The sequence below is a fragment of the Buteo buteo genome, unplaced genomic scaffold (genome assembly GCF_964188355.1).
Source record: "Buteo buteo unplaced genomic scaffold, bButBut1.hap1.1 HAP1_SCAFFOLD_135, whole genome shotgun sequence".
Lineage (NCBI taxonomy): Eukaryota > Metazoa > Chordata > Aves > Accipitriformes > Accipitridae > Buteo > Buteo buteo.
The window spans coordinates 98034-125968 of NW_027439299.1; the positions used below are offsets into that span (position 1 = coordinate 98034).

At 47.0% G+C, this 27935-nt stretch overlaps 1 protein-coding gene across 1 annotated transcript; it reads left to right on the plus strand.

Annotated features, from left to right (window-relative positions):
• Positions 1 to 18030: 18030 nt before the first annotated feature.
• LOC142028067 (uncharacterized) lies at positions 18031 to 19890 on the plus strand. The gene has a single exon (XM_075022169.1). It carries the CDS (start codon positions 18031 to 18033, stop codon positions 19033 to 19035), a length of 1005 nt encoding a protein of 334 aa, XP_074878270.1. The 3' UTR covers positions 19036 to 19890.
• Positions 19891 to 27935: the final 8045 nt, after the last annotated feature.

A 27935-nucleotide genomic window follows, 5' to 3' on the forward strand; every position in this document is an offset into this window, starting at 1 on the left:
GCAGCACGGTGCTGAGCAGTGAGGACGGGCAGGGAGCCAGCAGCTGGAACCGCGGCTCCAGCTCAGCGGCTCCATCTCGCAGGCTCCTGAGAGCCGGCGTGCCACCGGGACAGCCTGTCCCAGCCCTCGCCCTGCCCTCCTCCAAGCCGTGGGCAGCAGCAGAGGCTCCGTGTCCCCGCAGAACCACGTCCAGCGGCCACTGCCCAGTGGGTGTCTGTGCTCGTCCAGGTGATGTCCTGCCTTGGGGTGCCGCACCTGCATGGCGACACTCAAGGGACAAGTGAGCACAGCTCAACCATTTGCAGGAGGTTGCCTTCCTTTCCAAAACTCACCTGGTGAGCGGCAAAGTCCGCCTCCCTTGTTCCCAGATGGGGCTGTCGGTGGCCCTTGCTTGGGATGATCCTGCAAAAATGAGATTGCGCTTAGAGAGCATCCCCGCAGCAGAAAGGGCCGCCGGCGAGCTGCCGCCCAGCACCAGCAGCCTGAGCGCAGCAGAGCTGGGACCCTGTGCCCTGTGGGGCTCTCTGCCCTGCATGGCAGGATTCCCCCCAGTGCCACCAGTGAGGATGTGCTGGCATTCCTGGTGGCTCCCCAACCCTCTCCACTCCCCGAGTGGCACCATGAGACCCTCCCCACAACCTCTCCCCACTTGCCGCACATGCCGGCACAGCCAGAGGTGGGCGAAAGGCAGCCGTTCTCACCTCTGCCTGGCCCTTGATCAGTCTCTCCAGGCTCCGGGCGCTGAATGTCCTCCACTGGGCAAGAGAGAAGGAGCGGAGGAAGGTGAGCAGCGATGCCTCTGCCGCTCGCTCGGCTGGAGGACCAGGGCTCGGGGACAGAGCCCAGATTGGGGAGACACTCACGGCGTGGCGGCGGCTCAGCTGCTTCTCCAGGGGTTTGAGGGAGGGGAGATGGGTCACCCGGGCTTGCTTTGCTCCTTCTGGTGTCCTGTGGACCGGGAAGGGACAGGGAGAGAGCTGGCTGAGCCCCGAGCTGCCCCTTCTCTCCTGTCAGGCAGCTCTCCCCGAGAGCTCCTGGCAGCTGCGAGGGCACCTCTCCCCAGCTGGGGAGCTGTGTTCTCCCATCAGGCTGTGCCTGGAGCATCCCCCTTTGGCTTACCCCAGCAGCGTGCCCACCCACAGCTCCTTCAGCGCCTGGGAGCTGCAGAAAGAGAGGTGAACCAGCGTCAGGCCCCGCTGCTTCAAAGCCCGTGGGCAGAGGCGTGTTTGTGTGTAGCCCTGCGCCGTGGGGAAGGACAGAGGGGCAGGACGAAGAAGCCCCGTGGGGCAGGACAGGGACTCTGCCCAAGCCCTGGCTCCCTGTGTCCTGCCAGAGCAGGACTTTTGCCCTTCTCTTCTGGGCACGGTTGGGAACCTCTCCCACCCAGCCATGGGATGTGGCACCACGACTCACCCAAAGGCGACAACGCATGAGCTGGTGGGCCAGACGAGGATGAGGATGTCCTCGTCGCCGCCTTCCTCCTCCTCTTTTTCCTCCCCCGCTGCCTCCTTTCTGCTGCTCAGCACCCACAGCTGGTCCAGGGCCAGGCGGAGCTGTGGGCGCAGGCTGGTGCCGCGTCTGCAGAGAGCAGAGAGGAGAGGCAGGCGGTGAGCTGGGGGTGTCCTCCTCGGGGTCCCCCCGGGCAGAGCCCTGTCCCCCACCTGCCCTTGGGACAGACATCGATGGGCGCATCCAGCACCAAGGGGCCGGGGCCTGGGGCTGGTGCCGGGGTGTCCCGGGGCTGGGGCCAGGGCCAGGGCTGGGGGAAAGGCAGCTGGGCTCTGAGGGTCTTACTGCAACTTGGCGATCACCAGTTCCTCCTGGAGGAGGAGAAGGCGTCTCTCGCTCCTCTTGCGGCCCCGGGTCAGCCGCACGTCTGCGCTCAGCACCGCCTCGGCATCGGCGAGAGCCTCCCTGCAGAGCAGAGAGCGGCGGGCATGAGAAAGGCCGCTGCCACCGCGGGTCCCGGCCGTGCCCCCGAGGCACAGGGAGAGCTCACCTGGAGCCGCAGCAGCAGTTGGCCTGGCCCATCCTGCCCGGGAGAGGAGGACCCTCGCCGTGGACCGAGGACACGGGCCAGTCGGCGACAGCGGGGATGGGAGGCGAGGTGCCGGTGCCGGTGCCGGTTCGGTGCTGCTCGGTCAGATCCTGCCTCCTCCCAGCGCTCCTGCGAGCCAGCACAGCTCCGTGCTGCTGTCTCTGGCAGCTGTGGGCTCCAACTGACCAACATTCCGAGCCCAACGACCAACATTCTAAGCCCAACGACCAACATTCTAAGCCCAACGGAAAGTGGGAGGGGCACTGGGGGGAGAGTTCTTTCCAATGTGGCCGTCTCTGCCTGGCACTGGGGAGCCCAGGGCTCGACAGAGCAGAGGGGAAGGGCTTGGGACTTCTGCAGTCTTTCTTGCTAGGACCTTCATGCCCCAGAACTGTGCATTTCCCTAAGCCACTGTGTCTTAGTCACAAGTGTGTGGCTATCCCTGGATTCCCCTTGCTTGTCTATGTAGCACCCTTCCCATTCCCGCCCTTCATGCACATCTCCCTGTGCCACTGCGATGAGGATTAGAATTGTGTGGGTTTTCTCTAGCCAAAGCAGTGGTCAAATTGGGGAGGCTCTCTCTTGGCATGGGACAGTGAGAAAGAAGATGACCATGCTGATAGGGTGCAGATACAGTTTCCAACTTGGTAACGGTAACTTGGTGTTTTGTGCTTTCTGCATTGCTCTGTGTGCCTCAACACTTCACACTGCAAGAGAAAGGGAATGTCATGGTCTGGACCCAGACACCAATATGGACCTCCCTCCCCACGAGAGGGAGAGTCTGTGCAGCATCACACTTTTGCTCTGCCCTCATTAAGACGAAAACCACTTTCACCCTAGACGATTCGTCCCTGAGAAAGACAGCTCTCAGACCACGCAACACTAGCTGGGACAAACATCCTCTCCTGGATAGTGGCATTAAGATAGGCTGTGTATTTTGAACCGTCTGAAGGTCATTGAAGAATGGCCTTGTGAGAAGGTAATCTTGGTGAAGCTGTCAACGGGGCTTCTACGGACATGGGCTCACACACTAACAGACATAGCCATGTGCCATTTATTCTCTTGATCAGCTAAAATATATGATCCATTCGTGAATTGATCTCTTCCTGAATAAACCTCAAACTTCTAAAACAATGACCTAACCAGCTTGAAAAGGCCCCAGGACAGAAATTGAAGCCATAGTCTTAATGGTCACTTTACTGAAGAGAGATACTGACTTTACAACCTCACTCTGGTTATAATCACAGGATTTATCTTTGCTGCTGCTGCTGCTTTCTCCTCTGAGGCTGGGATTTTGTTAGAGCTATTTTAGACCAGGTCCATGTGATGCAATGCTGACTCTGGTCAGGACTATTCCATGCTCCTGTCTAGAGGTTGCTGCTCACTGTTTGGAGGGAGGAAGGGAGCCTAAAACTTCCTATTTTATCACAAAACTGTCTTTTTATTGGTAGCCCAAAATATTATTGTTTTATGATCTTCTCCAACTAGAAAAATCCCTTACATAAGTCATTTCACCTGCAGCTGGTACCACTTTCACAGCCCTCTCGATCCTCTTCTGTGAGTGCATTACAGGTACAAGCACGTGGCCATCCCGTGGGGTAGCATGTGAGCAGACAACAGAGGCCTGAAGTCTTTGAAGTGGTTTGTTGGCAGGCAAAACAAGCAGGAGAGGCTTTCCAAGTGCTCATGGTGCTGCAGTCAGAAAAGCATGTCAAGAAAATGTGTGGAGATGAGCTGCACGGTGAGCGTGGGGCTGTTCCCGTCATACCCAGAAAAGTTACTGTAATTTGTGGTTCTCCTATTCTGGGCCAGTGGGATGAAGCTGGGGTATAACCTTGAGAACTTAACTGGTCGGGAACACAGAGGAAGCAGTCAAGCACAGAATCTGAGAGAAGTGTAGTCCTGAGCATGTCCTTTATCAAGGTGCCTTGAAGACATTCTCATAGTACAGCACACAAAAAAAGAATTGGGCAGCACATGGAAGAAGACTCAGAAGAATGCCAATAATACTGCAATTTACCATAAGAAAAGTTGCAATTTCAGCATTTCTTTCTGTTCTCTGTTCATTCTAGCACTGTTCAAGACAATCTGGAATGTCCAAGAAGTGACTGTGTCTGGTCCCACAGTTAGATGAAATCTCCCAGCTGTAAAAACAGCTGCTGCTGCCTATTTATCACACAAAAACATGATTTCTTGATGGTAAGTCTAGTTCCATGTTGCTCTTTGCTAATGTCAGCAGATGTTGATGTTAATATATACAGCATCAGGAGCAACAGAAGGAATCACTGTGGCAGCTGTATTTTTTCCTCTGCAATGAAGGGCATTCCTGTCTTTTATTTGGACTTTGTCTTCAGAAGTAGAAGCAATGCACTACAGTGTACAGGTTAACATCACTTCAGTAGGCTTTTGTGAGTAAATAACAGTCCCATAAGCTCTAACGACATGAGAAATGTGGGATGTGAACTAAATACGATAAACTACTGAGTACAGGTTTTTTTTGGTAAAGTACTTACACATCCATGAAGGAAAAAAACAAAATGAAAACACCATGTTTTGGGATACAATTGACATTTTCCAGCAGGAAAAATTCACTGTGTGCAGCAGAGTTCCTGCTAGTATAGCAACAGTGCACACTGCGGTTACTCTTTGGACAGTTCATGCTAGCCCATCCTACAGAATGGCCGTCTTGCCAGGATGATTCTGAGTAAGAAGTTTTACTGCCTGCATGCTCTGTTAAGTTAGCCCATATTTGGGTTTTTTTGTTTGTTTTGGTTTTTTTTCTTGATGTTTGCTTGCAGTTGTGTTGCATTACAAGTTACAGGAGCCTTACATTGAAGGGAAAGAAAAACAATGTTAATGTATGAAGCCCTTTTTGTTACTCTAGGGAGCACTTACTTATGCCACTAATCCCATGAAGTTGCTTGCATAATTATGCAGCCAAGTTAGAAGTTACCCACATGAGTCAATTTACTCATGAAGGTACATCATTGCTAAGGACGATGTTGTTGTTCCAAACAAGGCAATACAGTTTGCTTTCTCTCTCAGCACCTGCTCCTCAATAAATAGAAGAGGGCTGATCTGGAGTGAGAATTGCAATACAAACACCCAACTACCTGGAGTTTTGTTCTGCAGAACTAATGTTAAAATCGGGACTCATTCTAATTGGTGTCTGTCAAACAAATAGAAAGATAAGCCTTGCTTTTGTAAGACAAACATGAAAGAGGTTGATTATCAGGCCCGATTTCCCTTATATAGTTCACTGTGGAGGAATGGTTAATGGAGCAGGGTCAGGAGTCTATGGAGTCATTGTGCTGAGACATGAAGATGTGTGCTAAGATAAGAAGATATGTGCTGAGATATGTGCTGAGATAAGGAGATTTGTGCTGAGACGAGACGGGACTTTCTGGAGTTTGTGCTGAAGCAGGACAGTTTTAGATGGAATATGTCAACGGCGACCAATGACATTCGAGGACACGGTGAAAGAAGGGACTTTTTAAAGAGAAGTTGTGGTTGAAGAAATATAAAAATAAGTAGCCTGTAACCGCAAGTCTATAAAATATGTAAATGTAACTTTTTAGCATATAACCAAGAAGAGAATGACTAGTAGGCATATGTTATAGAAATCATATAAAAGAACCCTGGTAGAAATAAAGTTTGAAGACGCTTGCAGGATCTCATATTGAGTGTTCTGTGTCTTCCCTTCTCGAAAACTCTCCGCAACAAACAAATAAATAACAAATAAATAAAACAAATAAAAAATAAAAACCAGGCAGACTCATTTGATTCGTCTCCCAGCATCTTAGACTGTAAGACAAACTGGGTTGGGTTTCCAAGCCTCTCCCTGCAGTTCCCCAGGCTAAGCTTCTTTTAGGGAAAAAAAAAAAAAAACACAAACCTTTTCCTTCATTAATTGTACAAAACTGGGAGCAAGGACTTTCTTTTAACAGCATACCAAGTGTTTCCATAAAGCTACCGCTGCTGTTAACCAAAGCTCTCAAATGGAATTAAATGATCTTTTTAACAGCTAAATTCACACCAGCACCTGACTTGATGAACGGTTCACTAATTTCAGGAGAAATGCTCCAACCTCTGTGCCGCTGCAGGCTGGAAAATGCTTCAGCGCTGTTAGGAGGCCAACTGGGACTTGGGATGCAAACGGCATTTTAAGCCATGGGAACGACGAGCTTTGCTAAACTCTGACCTTGACAACCGTTGTACGTTCAGAAGGGATTTTATCTCAATGATGTCATTTAATACTCTGCGATTATCACAGCATTCAAGTAGTTGCCACGTTTATTTGCAGCTTACAGTAGTTAGAGAACATAAAATTTTATTTTTTATTTTTAAATTTATTTTAAAATAAAATTTTATTTTTTATTTTATATTTTTGATTTTATTTTTATTTTTTCATTCCTTCAAAATGGGTGAAGAACAACCACACCTCCATCTACCTGCCAACCAGGATGAAAGAGGAGGGAATGGGAATACCAGCAACCAAAGCCTCAGACCACCAAAGAGGTGTTACATGATTAATAGAATTTCTTTCCTATATTTGTCTACATCCCTTAACTTAAAAGCCTTTCTTCTCATTGCAGAAAATTATAATGAAAGCTCACAATCTTGTGTAGCCAACTCACCGGTGTGCCAAATTGCCCCTGAAAACATAGCGCCCGGGTCTCTACGCGATGACGATCAACATCATCTTCTCACGTCTCCCTGCAATTCTCTGTGGCCGCCTCCTTCCCCCGTCCAAAAATACACGGAAAAATACATGGGAACCCCAAAGCGCAGATCGCGGCCACAAGAGCAGGGCGAGGAGATGCACCGAAAAACAGATTTTTGGGAGCTCGGAGCCTTTGGGCAGCCACCGCTCCCTTCCATCCAGCACCGAGCGATCGTTTCACGTCATTAGGTTTAAGAGTGATATTTATGGGCAGACGTTTCGGGAGTCACGTCATTAGGTTTAAAAGTGATATTTATGGGCAGACGTTTTGGGGGTCACCTCCTCGAGCCCACTGGAGGCTGGTGGGAGAGCTGCTGGGGCGCGATGCTCGAGGATCCTACGCAGGGCTATGGGGCACCCAGGGTCTCACCTGAGGACAGATACGGGACGTCTGCCCCAACAAGGAGATGGATGGGACATGCTTTACTTCCACCACATCACTCCCTTTCCCCCACAAGATACCTATATTTTTTAGGATACATCCATATTTTAAGATATTCCTTGCAATACAACCGAATGAGACCATTCAAGTTGCCGTCGGCTTCTCGGTTTTCCCCAGCAAAACCCAACGATGCGCGAAATAAAATTCATCGCATGGACTCTGCGCTCTGCCAGGCAGCGACCCCAAATCCAGATGTGGAGAGGCTGCGATCAAAACCCCAAATCCAGATGTGCAGAGGCTGCGATTAAAGCCTCTCCAGCGACGAGCCAGGACAGACCCACCGTCGTTCCGCAAGGGCCGAGATCAAGACAAGGAGCAGGATTGGGATGTCGAGTGGGTTAGGGTTAGGGTTTGGGATTAGGGTTAGGGTTAGGGTTAGGGATTAGGGATTAGGGTTCGGGTTAGGGGTTCGGGTTAGGGGTTAGGGTTAGGGTTAGTGCATACTGCACTAAAAAGTGAGACAAATCTGAACACTGATCTATTTTGATCATGAATTAAACAGAAGAGGAGAAGTGTCCTCTTCAGAAGGGAGCGCTACAGGAAAGTCAATAACGACTCGCATCGCCAGAAACGGGCTTAGATCCAAACGAGGTTTACAGACAAACCAGACAGTTCAGCGCAGAGTAATGACGACTTTGATGAGTCTTTATCACACCTGCCTCTGTGTCAATGACTGCAAGAAACAATAACAAACACCAGAGGAAGGCTCCACGGACACTCGTGTCCATCCTTAATGAAGGATGGGAAATGGAAAACACAAACATCCCGATGCTGAGAGCGAGCACGAGGAGGCTGCCTTGGAGGAAACGCTGGGGAGTCCCAGGGTGGGAAACGCACTCCCCAAAACAGACACTGGAAATGTTCACACGTCACCCCAAATATCAAACACTTTTTTGCATTAGAGTCAGGCATGTCCAAGGCATTGCTCGCTGGAGGACGGTGTCAGAGGCAGAGATTCATCACATTTAACGATGTCAGGATGACGCTTCCTATTTCACAGTTATGTGCCGTTGGACATCACTACACCCCGTGAGCCCTATACGCCCTAAATCATTTTTGTTAACAACTCATGCGTTTTGCACATGGCATCTGTCATGCTGGTTTCATCAAGCTGTTTCATCAAGTTTCGTCAAGTTTCATCAAGTTTCATCAAGTTTCATCAAAAGTTTCATCATTTCAAGCTGGTTCTATCGGTTTAACTGGTGCCCCCTGTCAACTTACCGACCCAAGTTAATTCAGTGAGTCGAACAGAAAAATTCACGCGCAGGAACAGCACCGGTTAAATCAATAGCAAATCCCCTCTTCATGCCAACTCTGCGTGGATCAGAATTGAGGGAGAAGACCCCTTTGAAAACAGCAACACCAAGAGAGAGACCACGAGAGGGGAGAGGGATCCAGATGTAGGAGGCAGCTGGACCAGAGGAGCTCCAGACATCCTTTCCAGCTTAAATTATTCAGGGAACAGGCTGGAGAGGTCAGACCTAGACAGGAGGCTCCTAAGGGGCAGGTTTTTTTTCCTCTTACGCCTCTGTTTCATGCCAGGGCAGATTTTTTTTCCTCTGTTTAATGCCAGTTTGGATCAGAGGACTCGGTAACTCCGTACTCCTCCAGCAATTCAGAATTTCTTGCCCCGTCTCCCACATTGCACCTTGTATATTCACCATATGAAGATTTTACAGTCTCTCCCACCGCTGAATCGCAAAGCCCAGTCCAGGTTGGGCAAGTTTGAATCACAGTTTTTATTTGCACAAATATGGAAATTTTATTCTGCACAAATATGGAAAAGAGGTCTGCCAAGACACAGCCACTCCTGAGACCAAGCACAGCACCAGGCACAACTCTCCTCAGCATCCCACTGCTTTCCCACATTGTTCAGTGGTCTGCCCTTTAAAAATCCCCAAAAGATGACACACACACAGACGCCCGGACAGCAAATTTATGCCAAAAGTGACCATCGGGAGTTCTTCGTTTCACAGCTCCTTCAGAAGCAAACCCAGGACCCGACGAGGGGTCCGCAGATTAAAACCCCCAGCTCCAGACTGAAGGAACCCAGGGACATTTCTGCACGCTGACCACTATTTCCACGGTATTTCCCCAGAAAAAGGCAGCGAGGTTCCCAGGTTCCCCCGGGAGGGGACCCAAAGCGGGGCGTGAGCCCCCCGGGGACGCTGCCGGCTCGCGGGCAGGATTGGTGCGCAGCATCCCGGAGCGCCGGCAGGGAAACTCCTCCGTGGGTCCGAGGACGGCACAAAACCTCTACAATAAAACCACCATCCTCGGTGAACGGCGTTTCCAGAAGTAAAGAAAGCAGCCTGGGATCACGTCATCGAGCGCGAGGAAGACGCTGGAACGTTCCGGCTGCGTTCCGGGATATCGCTCCTCTGGCAAAACCAGGCAGAAACGGCAAGATGGAAAAATCCGCCTCAATGCCTCGGGGTCTCGGAAATAAAAGGTCGTTATTAGAAAGCTGCCACGACAACGCAATGTTTGCGCTGTCTTTACACACTGGAAGTTGGTTTACAGGATTCTTTTTTTTTTTTTAACTCGTAGGATGGAAAAAAAAAATAAATAAACCATTTTGGAGCTAAATTCTATAGAGCTTCTCCCAAAACAAAAGGCTCATCCACACTGCTGGATGCCCTGAACCCAAGAACCAGTCCTGGTCCTTACGCTAACTGGTGCGGACTGGTTTGCCCCCAGACCCCAGACCCAGTGCCCCCTCCATTCCTGCCTCCGGGAACTCTCTGGTCCACTCCAGTCCAGGGACTGGGAACAAAGAAAGAGTCAGGGGGTGAACTGGGGGACCACCAGCATTTTTAATATGCATCTTTAATAGTCATCTTTAATATACATCTTTAAATATGCATCTTTAATATCTTTAATATAGAATTAAAGTATGCAAAAGCAATACAAGGAAGAGTTAAAAAAAGGATCAAACCAACAGCGCAGGAGCACTCCCTGCTGTTTCACGGGATGGGAACCCACCGAAATCCATCAGGAAGCAAATGAGATGAGTCCCAAAGGGAGCATCCCAAAGCCCAAAGTCAGCTCCAGTGTGAACTCTCACATTTAGAAATATTTTTTATTTATATATATTATTTATTTTATATTATTTATATTTTTATATTATTTATATTTTATATTATTTATATTATTATTATTTATATTTCTTTATTACATGGCAACAATCCCCCACCGCATAGCCACAAGGAAGAGGCCAGGCACGCTCTGACGCATCGGTTTAACTGGTGGAAAAATGCCGTTACGTGAAAGTCTGGGGGTGGTTTCGAGCGCAATGCCAGTAGTTGTCTAAAGTAATTGGTAATACAAATTTATACAAATTTATACAAATTTATACAAATAAAGTAATTTGTCATCCAAATTTTATCTAAACAGCCACAGGCGAGCATTTCCCAGAGACATCCACCCCTGGAAATGCCCCAACGTGCAGGTACACAGGATGGGAAAGTGGTCCCTGTTATCTGAGCTACCACGTACTCTCACTTTTACAAACATTAACATCTTGGTGATGACCCATTTGTCTTCCTTGCTGCCCGGCTACGCTGGACAAACCAAAAAAAATGACCTCACGTTATGCTAATTTAATCCATATTTCATGTTATGCTAATTTAATCCATATTTCATGTTATGCTCATTTAATCCATAATTCATGTTATGCTCATTTAATCAATATTTCATGCAATGCAGATACCAGCTTAGATGGTCTGTCCGTACGCAAATCAGAAATATCCAGCAAAGTTCCCTTTAGCGCACAGCCTGGCGTTAGCAAGCCATTTCACAGGAAGGGAATTTTCAGTAAATTGCACATTTAATAAATTTAATAAATTTAATAAATTGCACTTTTCAGTAAATTTCCACGTTATGGGAAGTGGTTTCCCTTAGTTCTTCCAGTCGTCACCTCCTGCTGTTAACGACCACAAGCCATGCAGTGACCCTTATAACGTCGGATTTCACAGCAAATATTTTAATTTCTGAAGGTGAAATGTGAGACGGACTCTCCTATAACACTTATCTTTATGGCTCTCTTAATTCTTTAGAATTTATTGTCTCCACTAAAACCACACAGAACATAATTGAAATAGATTTTCCAAGATATATCTGGATTATTTTAACCTACCTTTCCTTGTTAGCCATTTATATTATCTTATTCCAACACAGGAAAAAAGTATTTTCACACTAAAAGCTTCACCAGCACCTTTTTAAACTTAGGAAAAAAAAAAAAAGAAAAAGAAAAAAAGGCTTTTTAAGAAAACATTGGTTCAGGCAGCAAAGATTTTCAGAAATCAAGACTTGAGGGAGGGCTTTACAGCCCCAACATTTTCCCATTTCATCCAAGTGGATCGGTCTCTCCAATAAAGGCATTAACACTTCCCTGATTTTTTTTTAATTTTCAAATTTCAAATTCAATTTAAATTCCAAATTAAATTTTCAAATTTAAATTTCAAAAAATCAAAATCTTCAAATTCCAAACCAAAACGCGCTATTTTAGAGATCCCAGAAAGGCACGAACGTGACATTGTCATGAGAGTCTCCAGCACGTGGAGAACAGCTGTGGTCCGAGACAGCCCTGCGGACGGGAAAACGGCATTTTCCCAAAAATTTTTCCTGCTTCTAGGAGCCTCCCTGTGCTCTGGGAGACACAGCACCATCCAGACTGGCTTTGCAGCCCACTAAACCTCTCTGTTTTCCATTGGTGTTTTAGGTGGGGTCTTTTCCTCCAGAAAAAAAAAAAAATATTAAGACAAAAAAGAACAGTTTGAAGAACGAAAGCTCTTTCCAGTGTTATCACCGCAGCATTTTGCATCACTCAGAACGACAGAGTTGGTCACAACACTTAGGGTTAGGGTTAGGGTTAGGGGTTAGGGGTTAGGGGTTAGGGTTAGGTCTGGCCCTTGCCAGACCAGCCAAGCTGCTTCCCTGTCTTTCCACTAAATTTAATCCAGGTTTTCAGCTTCGTTTAATCCAGGTTTTCCGCTTCCAGAGCTCAGAGCGGTGCTGCTGATAGGGAATGGAAATGTCAGGTCCATCTGCAAAGCTAGGAATTTCCACAGGAAATTTTTAAATTTAAATTTTAATTTTAAATGGAAAATTTAAAATGGAAATGGAAATTCCCATGTCTATTAAACACAGTTTAATTTTCACTTACTTTCTGCAGGGAGGAAGAGTGCGAAGGGATGCGTTTGGGGTCTCTGACATATATATATATATATGCACTCTTTACCTGTAAGCAGGTAAAGGCATACAGATACCTTCAAGGATACTTCAGCAGAAGCTGACTTAGCGATGAAAAAAAAAAATAATAAAGGCATTGGTCACCAAATGCTCATTTTGGGAGCCCCCCCCAGGACTTCTGCCGCTTGCACCTCGCCCCCCCTTAGCACAGATTTCATCCAGCCCTGCTCCCCCCCAGACCTCTCTGCTCCTGCCAGCCTGCACTGAAGATCCTGTAAAACTTCTTATCCCAGTGAAAACCTGATTATGGGAATTTTATAGACAGCTCACTCTGCTTAGCTGCTCCCAACATGATGCCCTGTTGTAATTGCAGGATAACAGATTGCAAAGGTGTAATAAAGAGCTGCCTAAAAAAACCCTGTATGAGAGTAGCCAAGTATAAAATGTACTAGAGTTGAGACAGATTTGGAATTTATGGAGAAAACAAATTGGTTAAAGAAATTCTAGTATTGTCCATTGTCTACAGGACACCAAAAAAGGGACCATATATGTCTTTTTTTTCTTATCTTTTGCTTCCATCTTTACAAAACCATAATGACTCTTGAGGTACAGAATGGCATCTGTCATGATAGGTGATGTGTCTCTTTCTCTGTTTATGTATGCAGGTGTGTGTGCAATTACAAGTATCAAACTAAATACTTAAATATGCCATGATAAAATATGTGCAGTTATTTACAAAAATATGTGCAGTTAGTTATTTACCAAAGCACCACAGCTTGCATATTTCCAAAGCAAGTTGAGTTGGTTCAGGTTTGGGAATGTGAAATGTTCGGAAAATCCCACTCAGCCCATGGAAGACGTCGGTCCGGTTGGGAATCTTCCCACTGCCCGTGTTCTGCAGCCGACAAACCGGCAGAGAAGCTGCCTGGAAAAACATCATGGAAAAAAACCCCAGCGTGGAAAGCTGCTACATCCTAGAGGCACAAAGAAAAAGCCACCCGGACTTTTGAAGAAATTGAGGAGCTGGGCTCCATGGTCCATGAACAAGCTGGGAACCGAACGGATTGACCAGAGTTCCAGAAAGTCTCCGCAAAGAAAGGAGCAGCGTTAACGAGCTGCAGGATTGTTTGCCATAAGGAAAACGCTTTCAAGTGCTGTCAAGATATATCACAATTATCACCATGTTCTTCTGCATCTGCCACTTTTAGCCCACCTTTCAGCAGGTCTCAAAACAGTCTCCCTACCAGGCTCCCGACTCTAACCCTAACCCTAACCCTAACCCCTAACCCCAAACCCTAACCCCAAACCCTAACCCCAAACCCAAACCCCAAACCCTAACCCCAAACCCTAAACCTAAACCCCTAACCCCTAACCCTAAACCCAAACCCCAACCCCAACCCTAACCCTAACCTACCAGGCTCCCGACTGACTCTTTATCCCACGTGAAAAAAAAGTATGAAAATAATAATTCAGTTGACCAAAGTCCCCATACCCACCCAGGATTTTTTTTGCATACCCACCCAGGATTTCTGCCCCACGGCAGGTCCAGCCCCGATTCTGGGAGAAGGGGATTTGCCCCAGCTGCAGTCCCCAGCCCAGGGGACCGGTGGATGCGCAAGAAATCCGCGGAATGAAGCTTCGGGAGAAGCTGCCGACAGAAGAGACGCTTTTTGTCCAGCTAAAAGATCGGGGTGTTTTCGACAGGAGGCTCGTGCTTTAGGGTCGCTGCCTTCTCGATTTATGGTCATCTAAACTCACAAAGTGACGTCATGCCCAGAAATGTCTGAAAAATCTGCAAAAGTGCCGGAGGATCGACGCGCTCGTCACCCTACGGACGCGGAGCTCTAACAGCAGCGCTGCGAGAGAGATGGAAAATCTCTCACTGCCGAGAGATGGAAATCCTGCGGGATTTCTAGTCCGGGGCTGGGCTGGGAAACGTTTAAACTCCAGACTCGAACACCATCATCTAGAAAAAACCAGAGATATTGGTACATGGAGTGCTGCTAGGCTAGGATGTCAATGGGGTTGGAAAATAAATGGATTGCAAAATAGAATGGGATTGCAAAATAGAATGGGATTGCAAGATAATGGCATTGGAAGATAATGGCATTGGAAGATAATGGCATTGGAAAATAAATGGCATTGGAAAATAAATGGCATTGGAAAATAATGGGATTGGAAAATAATGGGATTGGAAAATAATGGGATTGGAAAATAATTGGGTTTGGAAATAATTGGTACTAGCAGCTCTAGGTACGCGTGTCTTATTTCTCCGATGACCCAAGAAGCTGACCTTCAGCAAACGGACAAACCCAGCCGTTCCAAAGGACTAAACGCTTTTTGGTGCCTCCAAGTGACAGCTAAAAAGCAGTATCGAACACTTTGGGGCTTGACTTTAGATACAGCTGCAAGAAAAACCATTCGTAAGATCTTGAACTGCAAGAAAAACCATTCGTAAGATCTTGAACTGCAAGAAAAACCATTCATAAGATCTTGAACTGCAAGAAAAACCATTCATAGGATCTTGAACTGCAGCTCTGAAGCAAAAAGAACCTTTTAAATGTTTTTTCTCGCCAATTGGAATAACCAATATCTGGAGAAAACCATCTCTCCAGCAAGTGCTCAGGCAGATGGAGTTTTCCACCACAAACTTGGCGCATCCGAAGCATCTGGCAGGAACCGCTACCAAAGGCAGAATCCCAGCCTGAACCGACCCAGCGAGACAATTCCTATTTCAAATACGCATTAATAAAAAAAAAATTAAAACAACAACAAACCCAGAAGCTTTTGGAGAGAAGAACTGCTGCTGTGGAGATGGGTGCACCGCAGAAGGATGCGGCAGGACTTCAGAGTACTAATTAGGAACAGGAATTATAAGATGAGAACAGAGATCGATTTGTGCTGCTTATTCACTTATAAAGTTTAATTAGAGTTTTAATATCGTCTTCCAAAAATGAATTCATTCTCTGAGTCCGCTCTAAAATGTCAGCTTAATATTTTCCGAGCGCACAAGCGAGAGTTCACATTTTCACACCACTTTTCACAACACACCCGCAGCTATTAAGCCGACCGCCCTACTCCTATCCCATTTGACTACCGCTAAGAATTTTTATTTTTTTTTTTTTACATTTATTCAGTTAACCATAATCACTTTTCTCCTGCACAGAAAAGCCGGGCAAGAAGCCTGGCTGACGATCCAAACCTGCCCACCGGTTAGAGACCCAAGACTTATTACACTTATTAGACTTATTAGACTTATTAGACTTATTCCACAGACTTAATTGGCTGAAAGACGCCAGAGTATTAAACTATTCCCACCGGTGAGACATGAGCTCTGCTGGGATCAGCGGACCCTTCTCAGCGATTAACGCGCGATAGCTCCCACTGTGCAAAAAAGCTTCCAACAAAATTCAATTTCTTTCACCATTTCTTCTCGCCTAATCGATGCTGCGTGCGTCTTGGATTTACCCGTGTGAGGCATAATTAGGAAAAATAAAAGTTTTTACATACTTAAACCTCTTTAATAGAATAAAAAAAAAAAATCTTAACAACTCCCTCACCTTGACTCTAAAGTAGGAACAGCAGCTCGTGAAAAATGAAAAGCCTGGAAGGATTCGGAATAAGAAACTGGGAGAGACAATCGCCGATCTTTTATCTTCCAGACTTCGAGCAGAATCAAAGAAAACCCAATCAAGCCCAGCCATTTTCATCATCACCAAATAAATAATTCAGTCCCACTTTAGAGGACTCCAACATTAGGATCAGCTTGTGACGGTCTGACAAATTCAAATGTCTCAAACATCCACTAAAAGAACTTTGGTGGACAAAATGACCTCTGTAAAAATGCTGGAGTTTTGTGAACAGGACAATGTGGACAGAGGAGAGGGCCCCATGGAGGGGGGTAATGCACTGCTCCAAGGCCCAATTCCTTATCTTGAGTGACCAGAAGAAGAAGCACGATTTATGTCTTCCTGGAGGGAGAGGGCTCCACGGAGGGTGGGCCAAGGCCCCAATTACCAGGAGAAGGAGCACAATTTATGCCTCCCTGGAGGAAGAGGGCCCCATGGAAGCTGGGACTGTGCTTCTATTTTAAGTGGTCATGCCAGCAGGCCACAATGAACACCACCTCCCCCCCCCGCCAAAGCTCACTGATCGATTCCAGTGAACCCCAGGTGTGGGAACTGCGCATGTTAAGATCATCAACTAACACTATAAAAGAGGAGAGAACAAATCCTCAGCGCGCGCCCGCCGGAACTGGACCTCTACGCTGGCTGGACCAACGCTGGACCCAGGACTGGTGAAACCCTTCTCCTCTTTCTTTCTCCTTTCTCTCATTCTCTCTCTCTCTCTCTCTTCTCTCTTTTCCACAGTCCCTACACCTCATCCTTTGAAACATAAACCGTTGACCAAGTCTGAGACTAGGAGTGGATCTAGCCGCCCCTGAGCTCCTCTTTGAGAAGGAGTCCAGAAAGCAAGGGGGTCTGCTCTGAACCTTGTGACTCAACGGGAGGGCTCCCCTTCTGATACATTTCATGTTCCTTTTTCCATTTCATTTTTCTATACTTCCCTCTTCTTCTCAAACAGTGGCTTAATGACACGTTGCAAGGTTCATATTAACAAGTTCATGTGTATCTGGACAAAGCTAGCTAGGTTGAATAAATGTTGATTGTTGTTTGAACTCCCCTGGTGTCGTTTCACCTTAATTCTGACAAAGGAAATCCACGAACCTGAGTCACTCCGACTTTGGGACGCGACATCTTAACTGGCGTCACGGACAGGATTTCCCTTGTTGGAAGGGAGTTTCTAATGGGATACCGGACCTCCACTCGGAGAACGAGTGGGGAGGATCTGGGAAAGATCTCTCAACAATAAGTCGGGAGAGATCTGAGCAGTGGCAGACACAGAGGCCCGGGAAAAATCTGTGTCTGACTGTTCCCCAGTTTTTAGAGAGGCTAACTGCCTATACGGGATTTCCCTTCTTGGAAGGGAGATTCTAACGGGATACCGGACCTCCACCCGGAGAGCGGGCGGGGAGGACCTGGGAAGGATCTCTCAACAATAAGTTGGGAGAGATCCGAGCAGTGGCAGGCATGGTGACCCGGGAAATACCTATGTCTGACTGTTCCCCTGTTTTAGAGAAGCTAATTGTATATAAAGCCCGCCCTTCCCCACAAGGAGTAGCCTGGGCACGAAACCACTGGCATGATCCAAAAGCCATTGTAGGGAGAATTGAAAAGCTTGCAAAAGAAGGCAGGTTTCGCCCAGGAAAAGGGAAGGCTGTAGTGTGTGCAGTGTTAGGGGCTGCGCTCGCAGCAGCTCAGGAAGACCGACAGGAAACAATGAGAGCTGAGCAGGCAGATAAGGAGAAGATTCAGTCCCTGCAGGATTTAGTTAAAGTCCTGCAAGAGCAGTTAACTGCTGAGCGTAATACAACACAGCGGCTTCATGCTGCCTTGTCTGATGCGTTAGATCGGGAAAGAATTTTACGAGCCGAGGCAGATGAACGATCTGACCCAGACTTAGACCTGCAAGGTCTAGAGGTAGTTCAAGTGAAACAACAAAAATCTTTATATCCAAATCAAGAGTTGGAATGTACCAGAAAAGTTTTTTACCCTGAGGAAAAAAGAGATAGCAATGAGGCCATTAATTAAAACAGAAACCATCGATAATGGCCAAATTGGCAGAGCACCACACGTGACCATTAAGACGATACCATACTCTGCCACTGAATTATCTAAAATTCAGGAAAAGTATATCCGACTAGCAAAGGAGACCGAAACAGAATATGTGTGGAGGGTGTCATTAACTGGTGGTGACCGGATTTTATTGTCAGAAGATGAAGCCCAAGGATATTGGGGGCCTGGAGTGTTCCTAACTACTGATGATCCTAGGGAACCATGGTCTCTGACGCAGCGGGCAGCTTACTGGGCAGGGGGAATAGACCAAATGGAACGGGGAGAACCAACACGGATAGACACCCCTTCTATAAATCAGTTAACCGAGAGCTTACAGAAAACTGCTTGTCTCCAATTAATGCATGATAGGCGATTAGTGCCACAACAGCCCTCTCCGATGTTGTTAAATGCCAATCCTGATAGAATGACTCCTCTAATCAGGGGTTTACCAGATCCTTTGAAGTTATATGCTGTTCAGCTGCAGGATAGATTACGTGATGCGATAGCACCTAGAGGAGGGAGGCGAAATGCAGGAGGGGCCCTGACCTGGGGAGAAGTGGCACAGGAATTGATTAACTACGGCCGGAGAATGGGTCTCACAAGGGAAGAAAGCAGGGCTAAGCCTGCTATCCGCCGAATAGAAGGACCTGGCCGACCTCCCCCATCTAAGACTGTAAACACCAAAAAGCCATATGGGGGTCAGCGGAACTTGTTGTGGGCAGAAGGGATAGAAAAGGGAATTCCCCGGGATGTGATGGATGGCTTGCCCACCTCTGTCCTAGAAAAATTGGTCCTAGGATGGAAAGACAAAAACAAGGAGCCCCCCCATACTGAGTTAAACATTCGAGACTATAAGGGGGTGAATCCGCAGTCGCTGGTAACTCCCACTCCCCAAACACCTACTGCTCCAGAGGAAAGTATGACTGTTTGCAGGACGGGAAACCAGACACGCCGTCCCCAGTAAGTGAGCCGGGGGACGGCCAGTGGGTTTATTTAAGGAGGCTCACTGAGAATAAGATAGGAGACCTGTTGATTACTTTTCCCCTTGGTCCCTTTAAGACTCCAGTAACTTTTTTAGTTGATACGGGTGCTCAGATGTCAGCACTCCGGGCGGATGTTGCTAACCGCAATGGAATAATTGCAGATAAGAAGCAGATATGGGTCACAGATGTTTTTGGAAGCTCCCAACCACAGCCAACAGCTAAAGTTAAATGCTGGCTGCCAGGGGATTCGTCCCCTGTTGAAGTTACTATGATACTAGGTCCTCTACCCACCAATATTCTAGGACTCGACCTCTTAAAGGGCCGGTCGTGGGTAGACTCTAAGGGAAGAGAATGGAAATTTGGGTGTCCTGCAATCTCTATGAGGCTTTTGCAGTCTGCACCAACTCTTCCCCCTTCAAAGATAGTCAATGTCAAACCTTATGCTTTGCCTTTGGGAGCAAGGGAAGGGATCACTTCAGTGATAACTGAGTTACGGGAACAGGGGATAGTTATTCCTACGCACTCACCCTATAATTCCCCAGTATGGCCAGTCCGCAAGCCAAATGGGAGGTGGCGACTGACAGTCGACTATAGACGCCTGAATGCCAATACTGGCCCATTAACAGCTGCAGTCCCCAATATAGCAGAATTAATTGCAACCATACAAGAACAGAGTCACCAGACTTTAGCAACCATTGATGTGAAAGACATGTTCTTTATGGTTCCCTTGCAGGAAGCAGATAGGGACCGCTTTGCCTTCACCTGGGAAGGTGTACAATATACATTTACACGGCTTCCCCAAGGCTATTGCCACTCACCAACCATTGCTCACTATGCATTAGCCCAGGAATTAAATCAGATCACTCCTGAAGATGGAGTAAAAGTATATCAATATATTGATGATGTGCTAATCGGAGGACCAGATGCCACTGTGGTGGGACAAACCCAGAGAGAAATCATTAATCACTTAGAGAATTTAGGGCTCCAAATTCCTGCTGAAAAGGTGCAACTTCCATCACCTGAAGTAAAATTTTTAGGTATCTGGTGGAAAGGAGGGACGGTGTGTATACCTCCCGAAACCTTGTCCACCCTCGAACAAGTGAAAATGCCTGAGAATAAGAAGGAATTGCAGCATGCCCTAGGCTTGCTAGTGTTTTGGAGAAAACACATCCCCAACTTTTCTATCATAGCTCGCCCTTTATATGATTTAACCCGTAAAAGAACTGCTTGGGACTGGACACCTGTCCATGAAGAGGCTCTGAAATTGTTAATTTTTGAAGCAGGGATTTACCAGGCCCTAGGGCCGATACATCCAACAGACCCACTCCACATAGAATGGGGTTTTGCAATTCATGGGTTATCTATACATATGTGGCAGCGTGGACCTGAAGGTCCTACTCGTCCCATAGGATTTTTCTCGCGTAGCTTTAAGGATGCTGAAAAACGGTATTCAGTTTGGGAGAAGGGACTCTTTGTAGTTAACCTAGCCTTACAGGAAGCCGAGACAATTATACGACAACAGCCCATCATCCTGCGAGGACCCTTTAAGATCCTGAAACCAATATTGGCTGGAACTCCTCCCCCCATAGGAGTAGCTCAACGAGAAACAGTAAGGAAGTGGTATGCCCAGTTAGACCACTACTGTCACACTAGACAGATAGAGGAGGGAACACCCAAAACGCTCCAAATACAGGATCCCCCTTCTGATCACCCAGATACAGAACCCCCTCCATCGTACATCAAAGTGGCTCCTGATTTCAAACCCCATTTAAAAAACGTATGGTTCACTGATGCTTCCGCAAAAAGGGACGGAAAGACATGGAAGTATCGAGCAGTAGCATTACATATTGATTCAGGGGAGCATGTGATAACTGAGGGAGAGGGTAGTGCCCAAGTAGGGGAGTTAGTTGCTGTGTGGAGCGTAGTCGTTAAGGAAGCTGAGACAACAGAACCAATATACATTTATACTGACTCCTATGCAGTATTTAAAGGATGCACTGAATGGTTACCATTTTGGGAGCAAAACCAATGGGAAGTAAACCGAGTGCCAGTGTGACAACGAGACAAATGGGAAGAAATACTGAATATCGCCAAGCAGAGATCTTTCTTGGTAGGCTGGGTTGCTGCACACCAGGCAGGAGATAACCCAGCTCACCTCCTAAATAACCAGGTAGATTCCTTAACACGACTAGCCAGTCTTGCCATCGAGGGTGAAGCGGAGAAATGGGAACACCTTCTGGAGTGGCTGCACATGAAGCGTGGCCATTCAGGGAGTAAAGACCTGTACAAAGAGGCTATTAGCAGAGGATGGGCCGTTACATGAGAATTATGTAACACTGTTATTTCTGCATGTGGTCAGTGTCGAGTTCGTTTGGAAAAATATAACCCTCTAAAAGAGCAACCCCTACATTTAAGAACAAACAAAGGTTTATGGCAAATGTGGCAAATTGACTATATTGGCCCCTTTCGGGTATCAGAGGGAAAACGATATGTGTTAGTAGGAGTAGAGGTGGTATCAGGACTAACACAAGCTAAAGCTGTATCCAGAGCAACAGGAGAAAATACAGTGAAAAGTCTTAAACTATGGTTTAGCTGCTTACCCAAGCCTCAATCAATTCAATCTGATAATGGGAGCCATTTCACTGCTGGAGTGGTGCAAGAATGGGCTAAGGGTGAGGAAATACAGTGGGTTTTCCACACCCCTTACTACCCTCAAGCTAATGGTATTGTAGAGAGAACAAACGGACTTCTAAAACGAGCTCTGAGGCCCCATGACCCAGGGTGGGCCTTGCGAGTACCAGAAGCAGTATACTGCATTAATAGCCGGTGGGGGGCAAATGGCTGCCCCCGACTCCTAGCATTCTGTCCCACACCTCCTTCTATTGTTCCAGGGACGAAAGGTGGCAAAGACCCTGCACACTTGCTCCACTATGCTGGACAACCAGTATTAGTGGAACTACCCACTGTGGGGCAAGTGCCCCTAACCCTAAAGACACCCCTTAACCTCTATTCCTGGGTGGCCACAGATGCTCATGGGAAAGAGCATCGTATCAATACCCGATGGATTGTCCCATCCTTTTAAGTGGACCTTCATGTTTTGAATTAAAATTGCTCTGATGTTAAATGGCTGATAAGAGTATGTTTTTTTCTGTATCCCACTAACTGGATTCTAACAAGCATATTAGTTAAGATGCACAATATAAACCTAACCCTCTGTTACAGTACTAAAACCATAGTTGCTTGATTGCTTGCTTATGTTTTTGTTACTCTGACTAGTGATGCTGTGTTGACTTCTCAGAATTCCTGAGTTGGGGGGAGGACACAGAGAGCTTGACAACAGACTGCGTTGGAATTCTTGCAGCAACCCCTACGCCACGTGAGAGCAAGAGGTCGCTATAAATTTATTAGCCTTTTTACACACAATGAACACATTCTGTTGATCTACGGATGCTTTAATCAGAGCAATCCCAGTCAAGAGAGCTTGAAGTTTAAGGCTAGTTTGTATGCATCTATAATAAGTAACACATCCTACACATGGTCTGTATGAGGTTGTTTTACAGAAGCTGCATGGGCGCCTTGGAGAGTACACCTCAGCTTCTCGGATGGATTCCAATCACTAGCAGTGCTACTTGACATCTCCCCCAATCCTATCCCTCTAATGATTTTTTATTTTTGTATATATTTTGCAGGTTATCAGAAGCCCACGGCAAGACTCATGTTTTCACTTGATGAGTGGGTCATTATCTGTATTGTTTGTTTGATTCTCTTTGTGATATTCTTATGGTTTAACAGGGAAAGATGGTTTGGAGCTCCTTCCTCCTTGCCTTTCTTAGCTTTGGAGCATCTGGACAAGGAGAAAGAACCTCCAATTTAGCTTGGGAAGTGATACAAGGATTCATACATGTCTGGAATAAAACGGATCAAGGGATCTGTATTCAGATTCCTACCTCTACCGAGCAGGGGATTAGATTCGGTTTGATACCTGTGAAGCTCAATATTGGAAAACGTAATATGACCAATGGCATTATAGGGTTAGTAGATGCTCCCTTTGAGTATCAATACCGAAGTGATTACACCTCCTCTGGTAGATGGTGGCGAGATGAAGCAGCCTTCTATGAGATCCCTCGGGACACGGGGTGGCCTGACTTAATAAACAAAACTTGTAAGCGATGGAGATTGGAGGTCAGTCGCGAAATTGGTACTAGTCATAGCCCACCGTGTCCTCCAGGATTCGAGGAAGCCTTTTCCAGACGATTCCCACCTTCTCCATCCTGGTGGAAAATAACAGGCTGCCCTTCCTATCACAATATATCTTGTAATCTAGTGCCCTTTTGGCCTGCTTCCCCGGAAATTACCCCTTTTGAATTACAATATAATGTAAAATGGGATTCAGCTTGGTGTGTTCACATACCTGACAGAAAGGGACAATATCCTTCAATGGATAGTGCCCACACTGCTTGGGGATGGTCAGTGAAACACATGTTAAAAAACCAACCTCTTCACTTATTAAAGAAAGAATTTGTGGGCACACCTGACCCCAATGATGCCCATTTGTTAAACTGTACCCACATTGTAGATTGTACCACAGGCGCTGGCAATCCCATCGAAACATGGATCAGTTTGGAAGTTAGAACCTTAATTCGAGATATGTGCACCTGTTGGGGATATCCTAATTTTGGATACCGAAACCGGGATAACCAATGTAATCATATCACCAATAATGTTAGTATCTGGCTAAGATGTGGAATTCCCATTAACCACTTCCCAAGACATAAGGTGGGGGAGGATAATCAAATACCTCGGGGAGACGCAGCTACTTGTCAAAACGCTTTGTATGCTGCCCCTGAGGGGACCGTCTGGGGGTGCTCAGATGGGAAAATATACTCGCACTTGAATGTTATCGAACAGGCTGGATTGCAGTGTGGTTTGGGAATTCCTACTATGTGTCCCAGGCGAATCTTTGAATATACCACACCACCTATTCACAGGAAGAAACGAGAACTTAATGACCCAAGTAGCGCCCAGAAATGGATTCAAAGCATTTTAAAACCTGATTATTATACTTGGGGACAGAAGGTTTCGTTAGAGCTAGAAGCATTCTTTGCACCATCTGGGTATATCGTTCGGCACCAATGGGTGCTAGAAAACCTAACTTGGCAAGTACATGTATTAAGTAATTGGACTCGATACGCCTTTGGGGAACTAAATCTCCAAGTGCAACAGGTATCAAAAATGACATTACAAAATCGTCTAGCCTTAGATATGTTATTGTTAAAAGAACAAGGTGTGTGTGGTATGTTGAACTTGACTGAATCTGAATGTTGTATTACCATTCATAACGCTACGACTTCCATTGAAGAAGCCCGGGCAAAGATGAAGGATATTGCCGACCAGACGAGAGAACTCTTCCACGCAATGCAACCAGCTGACTGGTTTGATGGCTGGAATCCAAACTCATGGCTACTTTCCATTTTAGGATCCTTGGGACTGACGGGATGGGGAAAATGGCTTGTAAATATTGGACTTATGATTTTAATTGGATTTGTATGTTTAATAACAGGCCTTGCCATAGTCAGATGTATGATTAGCCGCTTACTATCCTCAGCTGTCTCTCTCTCTTCTCCTACTGTCCGCTATATCAAGATCACCACAGACGAAGATGATATCAAAGTCCAGCGACTGTTTGAGCCACGGGGTGGTGTGACGGTCTGACAAATTCAAATGTCTCAAACATCCACTAAAAGAACTTTGGTGGACAAAATGACCTCTGTAAAAATGCTGGAGTTTTGTGAACAGGACAATGTGGACAGAGGAGAGGGCCCCATGGAGGGGGGTAATGCACTGCTCCAAGGCCCAATTCCTTATCTTGAGTGACCAGAAGAAGAAGCACGATTTATGTCTTCCTGGAGGGAGAGGGCTCCACGGAGGGTGGGCCAAGGCCCCAATTACCAGGAGAAGGAGCACAATTTATGCCTCCCTGGAGGAAGAGGGCCCCATGGAAGCTGGGACTGTGCTTCTATTTTAAGTGGTCATGCCAGCAGGCCACAATGAACACCACCCCCCCCCCCCGCCAAAGCTCACTGATCGATTCCAGTGAACCCCAGGTGTGGGAACTGCGCATGTTAAGATCATCAACTAACACTATAAAAGAGGAGAGAACAAATCCTCAGCGCGCGCCCGCCGGAACTGGACCTCTACGCTGGCTGGACCAACGCTGGACCCAGGACTGGTGAAACCCTTCTCCTCTTTCTTTCTCCTTTCTCTCATTCTCTCTCTCTCTCTCTCTTCTCTCTTTTCCACAGTCCCTACACCTCATCCTTTGAAACATAAACCGTTGACCAAGTCTGAGACTAGGAGTGGATCTAGCCGCCCCTGAGCTCCTCTTTGAGAAGGAGTCCAGAAAGCAAGGGGGTCTGCTCTGAACCTTGTGACTCAACGGGAGGGCTCCCCTTCTGATACATTTCATGTTCCTTTTTCCATTTCATTTTTCTATACTTCCCTCTTCTTCTCAAACAGTGGCTTAATGACACGTTGCAAGGTTCATATTAACAAGTTCATGTGTATCTGGACAAAGCTAGCTAGGTTGAATAAATGTTGATTGTTGTTTGAACTCCCCTGGTGTCGTTTCACCTTAATTCTGACAAAGGAAATCCACGAACCTGAGTCGCTCCAACTTTGGGACGCGACACAGCTATTTGATATATTTGTGGATTAAACGGATTAAACGGATTAAAGAGAACATGATTGAAGCTGGCAATGGCAAAACCGTCTTCACTCCTGGCAGATGGGAATGGATAGTGGAAATAACTATAAATCACCACAATAACCCCAATAACCATAAATCACCACAATAACCCCAATAACCATAAATCACCAAAATAACCCCAATAACCATAAATCACCAAAATAACCGACATAACTATAAATCACCAAAATAACCGACATAACTATAAATCACCAAAATAACCACAATAACTATAAATCACCAAAATAACCATAAATCACCACAATAACCACAATAACAATAAATCACCAAAATAACCACAATAACCATAAATCACCACGATAACCCCAATAACCATAAATCACCACGATAACCCCAATAACCACAAATAACCACAATAACTATAAATAACCAAAATTAGGCATTTCTGCCTAAGGGAGGATTTCCAGCCTTCCGAGCCACCCGGTAGGACTCAGAGTTATGTTTTTTTTAAATATTTGTTGGGTTTTTTTTTACCTTTCTCCTCCCACAGCATGTGAGGAGAGAGGAATCGCCGTCCTCCCCGCACCGCCCGCTCCACCAGAACCCCCAAGGGCTCAGCGCCGCAGAGAAGGAACAGGATTCTCCCCCCAGAAGAGAATCTGGACACGGACGGATGGGTTGATCCGTCCCGATGGATCCCGGTTTTCCCAGAAACGCCGGGGAAACAGCCCCAAAGCCCCTCGCATCTCCGTAGCCCCTGCAAACTCCCCTTAGGCACCCAACATCTTAATGAATTAATTCATCTCATCTTAATGATTAATTAATTAATCGATTAATTCATTCATTGATTAATTCTTTTTGTCTTCCAGCTGCCATTTGCAGAAGGTGAAATCCCTTAAATAAACTTAACCTCACTTAATTAACTTAATAAACTTAATAAACTTAACCTAACCCTAACTAAAGGTTAACCCTAACCCTAAAAGGTTAACCTGAAATAAATCCCTTGGAGAGGGAACAGATCGGGGCTTCATTTATTGGCTTAATTAATTATTGGCTTAATTAATTGGCTGGGTCTTCATTTATTGGCTTAATTAATTATTGGCTTAATTCATTGGCTGGGTCTTCATTGAAGCCTACAGGCTTTCCCCAAGGGGGATTCAACCGCAGCATTTATTTAATTACTTAAATTAATTAAATTAATGCTATTTAATTAATTTTCCAGTCCGGGGAATCGCCCTCCCGCCTTCCCACCGTCCCCCCCCGTTCCCACCCGAGTCCCGGCAGCCCCCTGGGATTTGGGGTCGGGTCGGATCCCGAAGCCGGAGGGCTCATCCCAGCCGGGTGGGAACCCGGATTTGGGGGCGGTTGGGGGGATTTTGGTGTCGGGGGGGCGCGAAGAAGGTCGGATCTCGCCGTGGGGCGGGGATTTGGGGGCGAATCTCGTTGTTTTGGGGCGGGGAGAGGCCGGACCCCCCCTTGGACCCATCTCTATGGGGCAGGGAAACGATCGGATCCGCCGCACGACCGCCGGATTCCGACGCGGGGGCGATAATTCGGGGGGGGGCGAAAACCTTCCGGGGAAAGTCCGGGAGAGAGGAACGACCGCGATGTCTTGGTGGGGGGCTGGATCCCCCTCCCCCCACCCCATAGATCTATAGGGCGGAAAAACACCCAAATTTTCTACCTCCTCCTCCAGGGGGGGTCCTGATCCCGTCCGAATCGTGGACGGCGGCAGCTCCTTCGGATCGGCCGGAGGGGGAGTTTGGGGTGGGGGTGGGGCTGATGGTGGGCACGCCCACTGCCGCTCGGGCTCCACCCCCTGGCACGGGAAGACCCGCCCCCAGGACGCTGAGTCCTTCCCCGGTAAGTTTAGGCCTATAGAGCATTTAGCCCCACCCCCTGATGAATAAGCCCCACCCCCAAGCCAGAAGGACACACCCCCGCCTTGGCTCTGCCTTCTGGGCAGGGAAGACCCACCCCTGGGATGCTGAGTCCCGCCCCCAAGGATTTTAGGGTTATGGAGCATTAAGCCCCGCCCCAGAGGTGTAAGCCTTGCCCCCAAGTCAGGAGGACACACCCCCTGCCTTGGCTCCGCCCTCTGGGCCGGGAAGACCCACCCCCGGGATGCTGAGTCCTCCCCTCGGCAAGAGCCTTTAGCCCCGCCCCCTGTCAAGA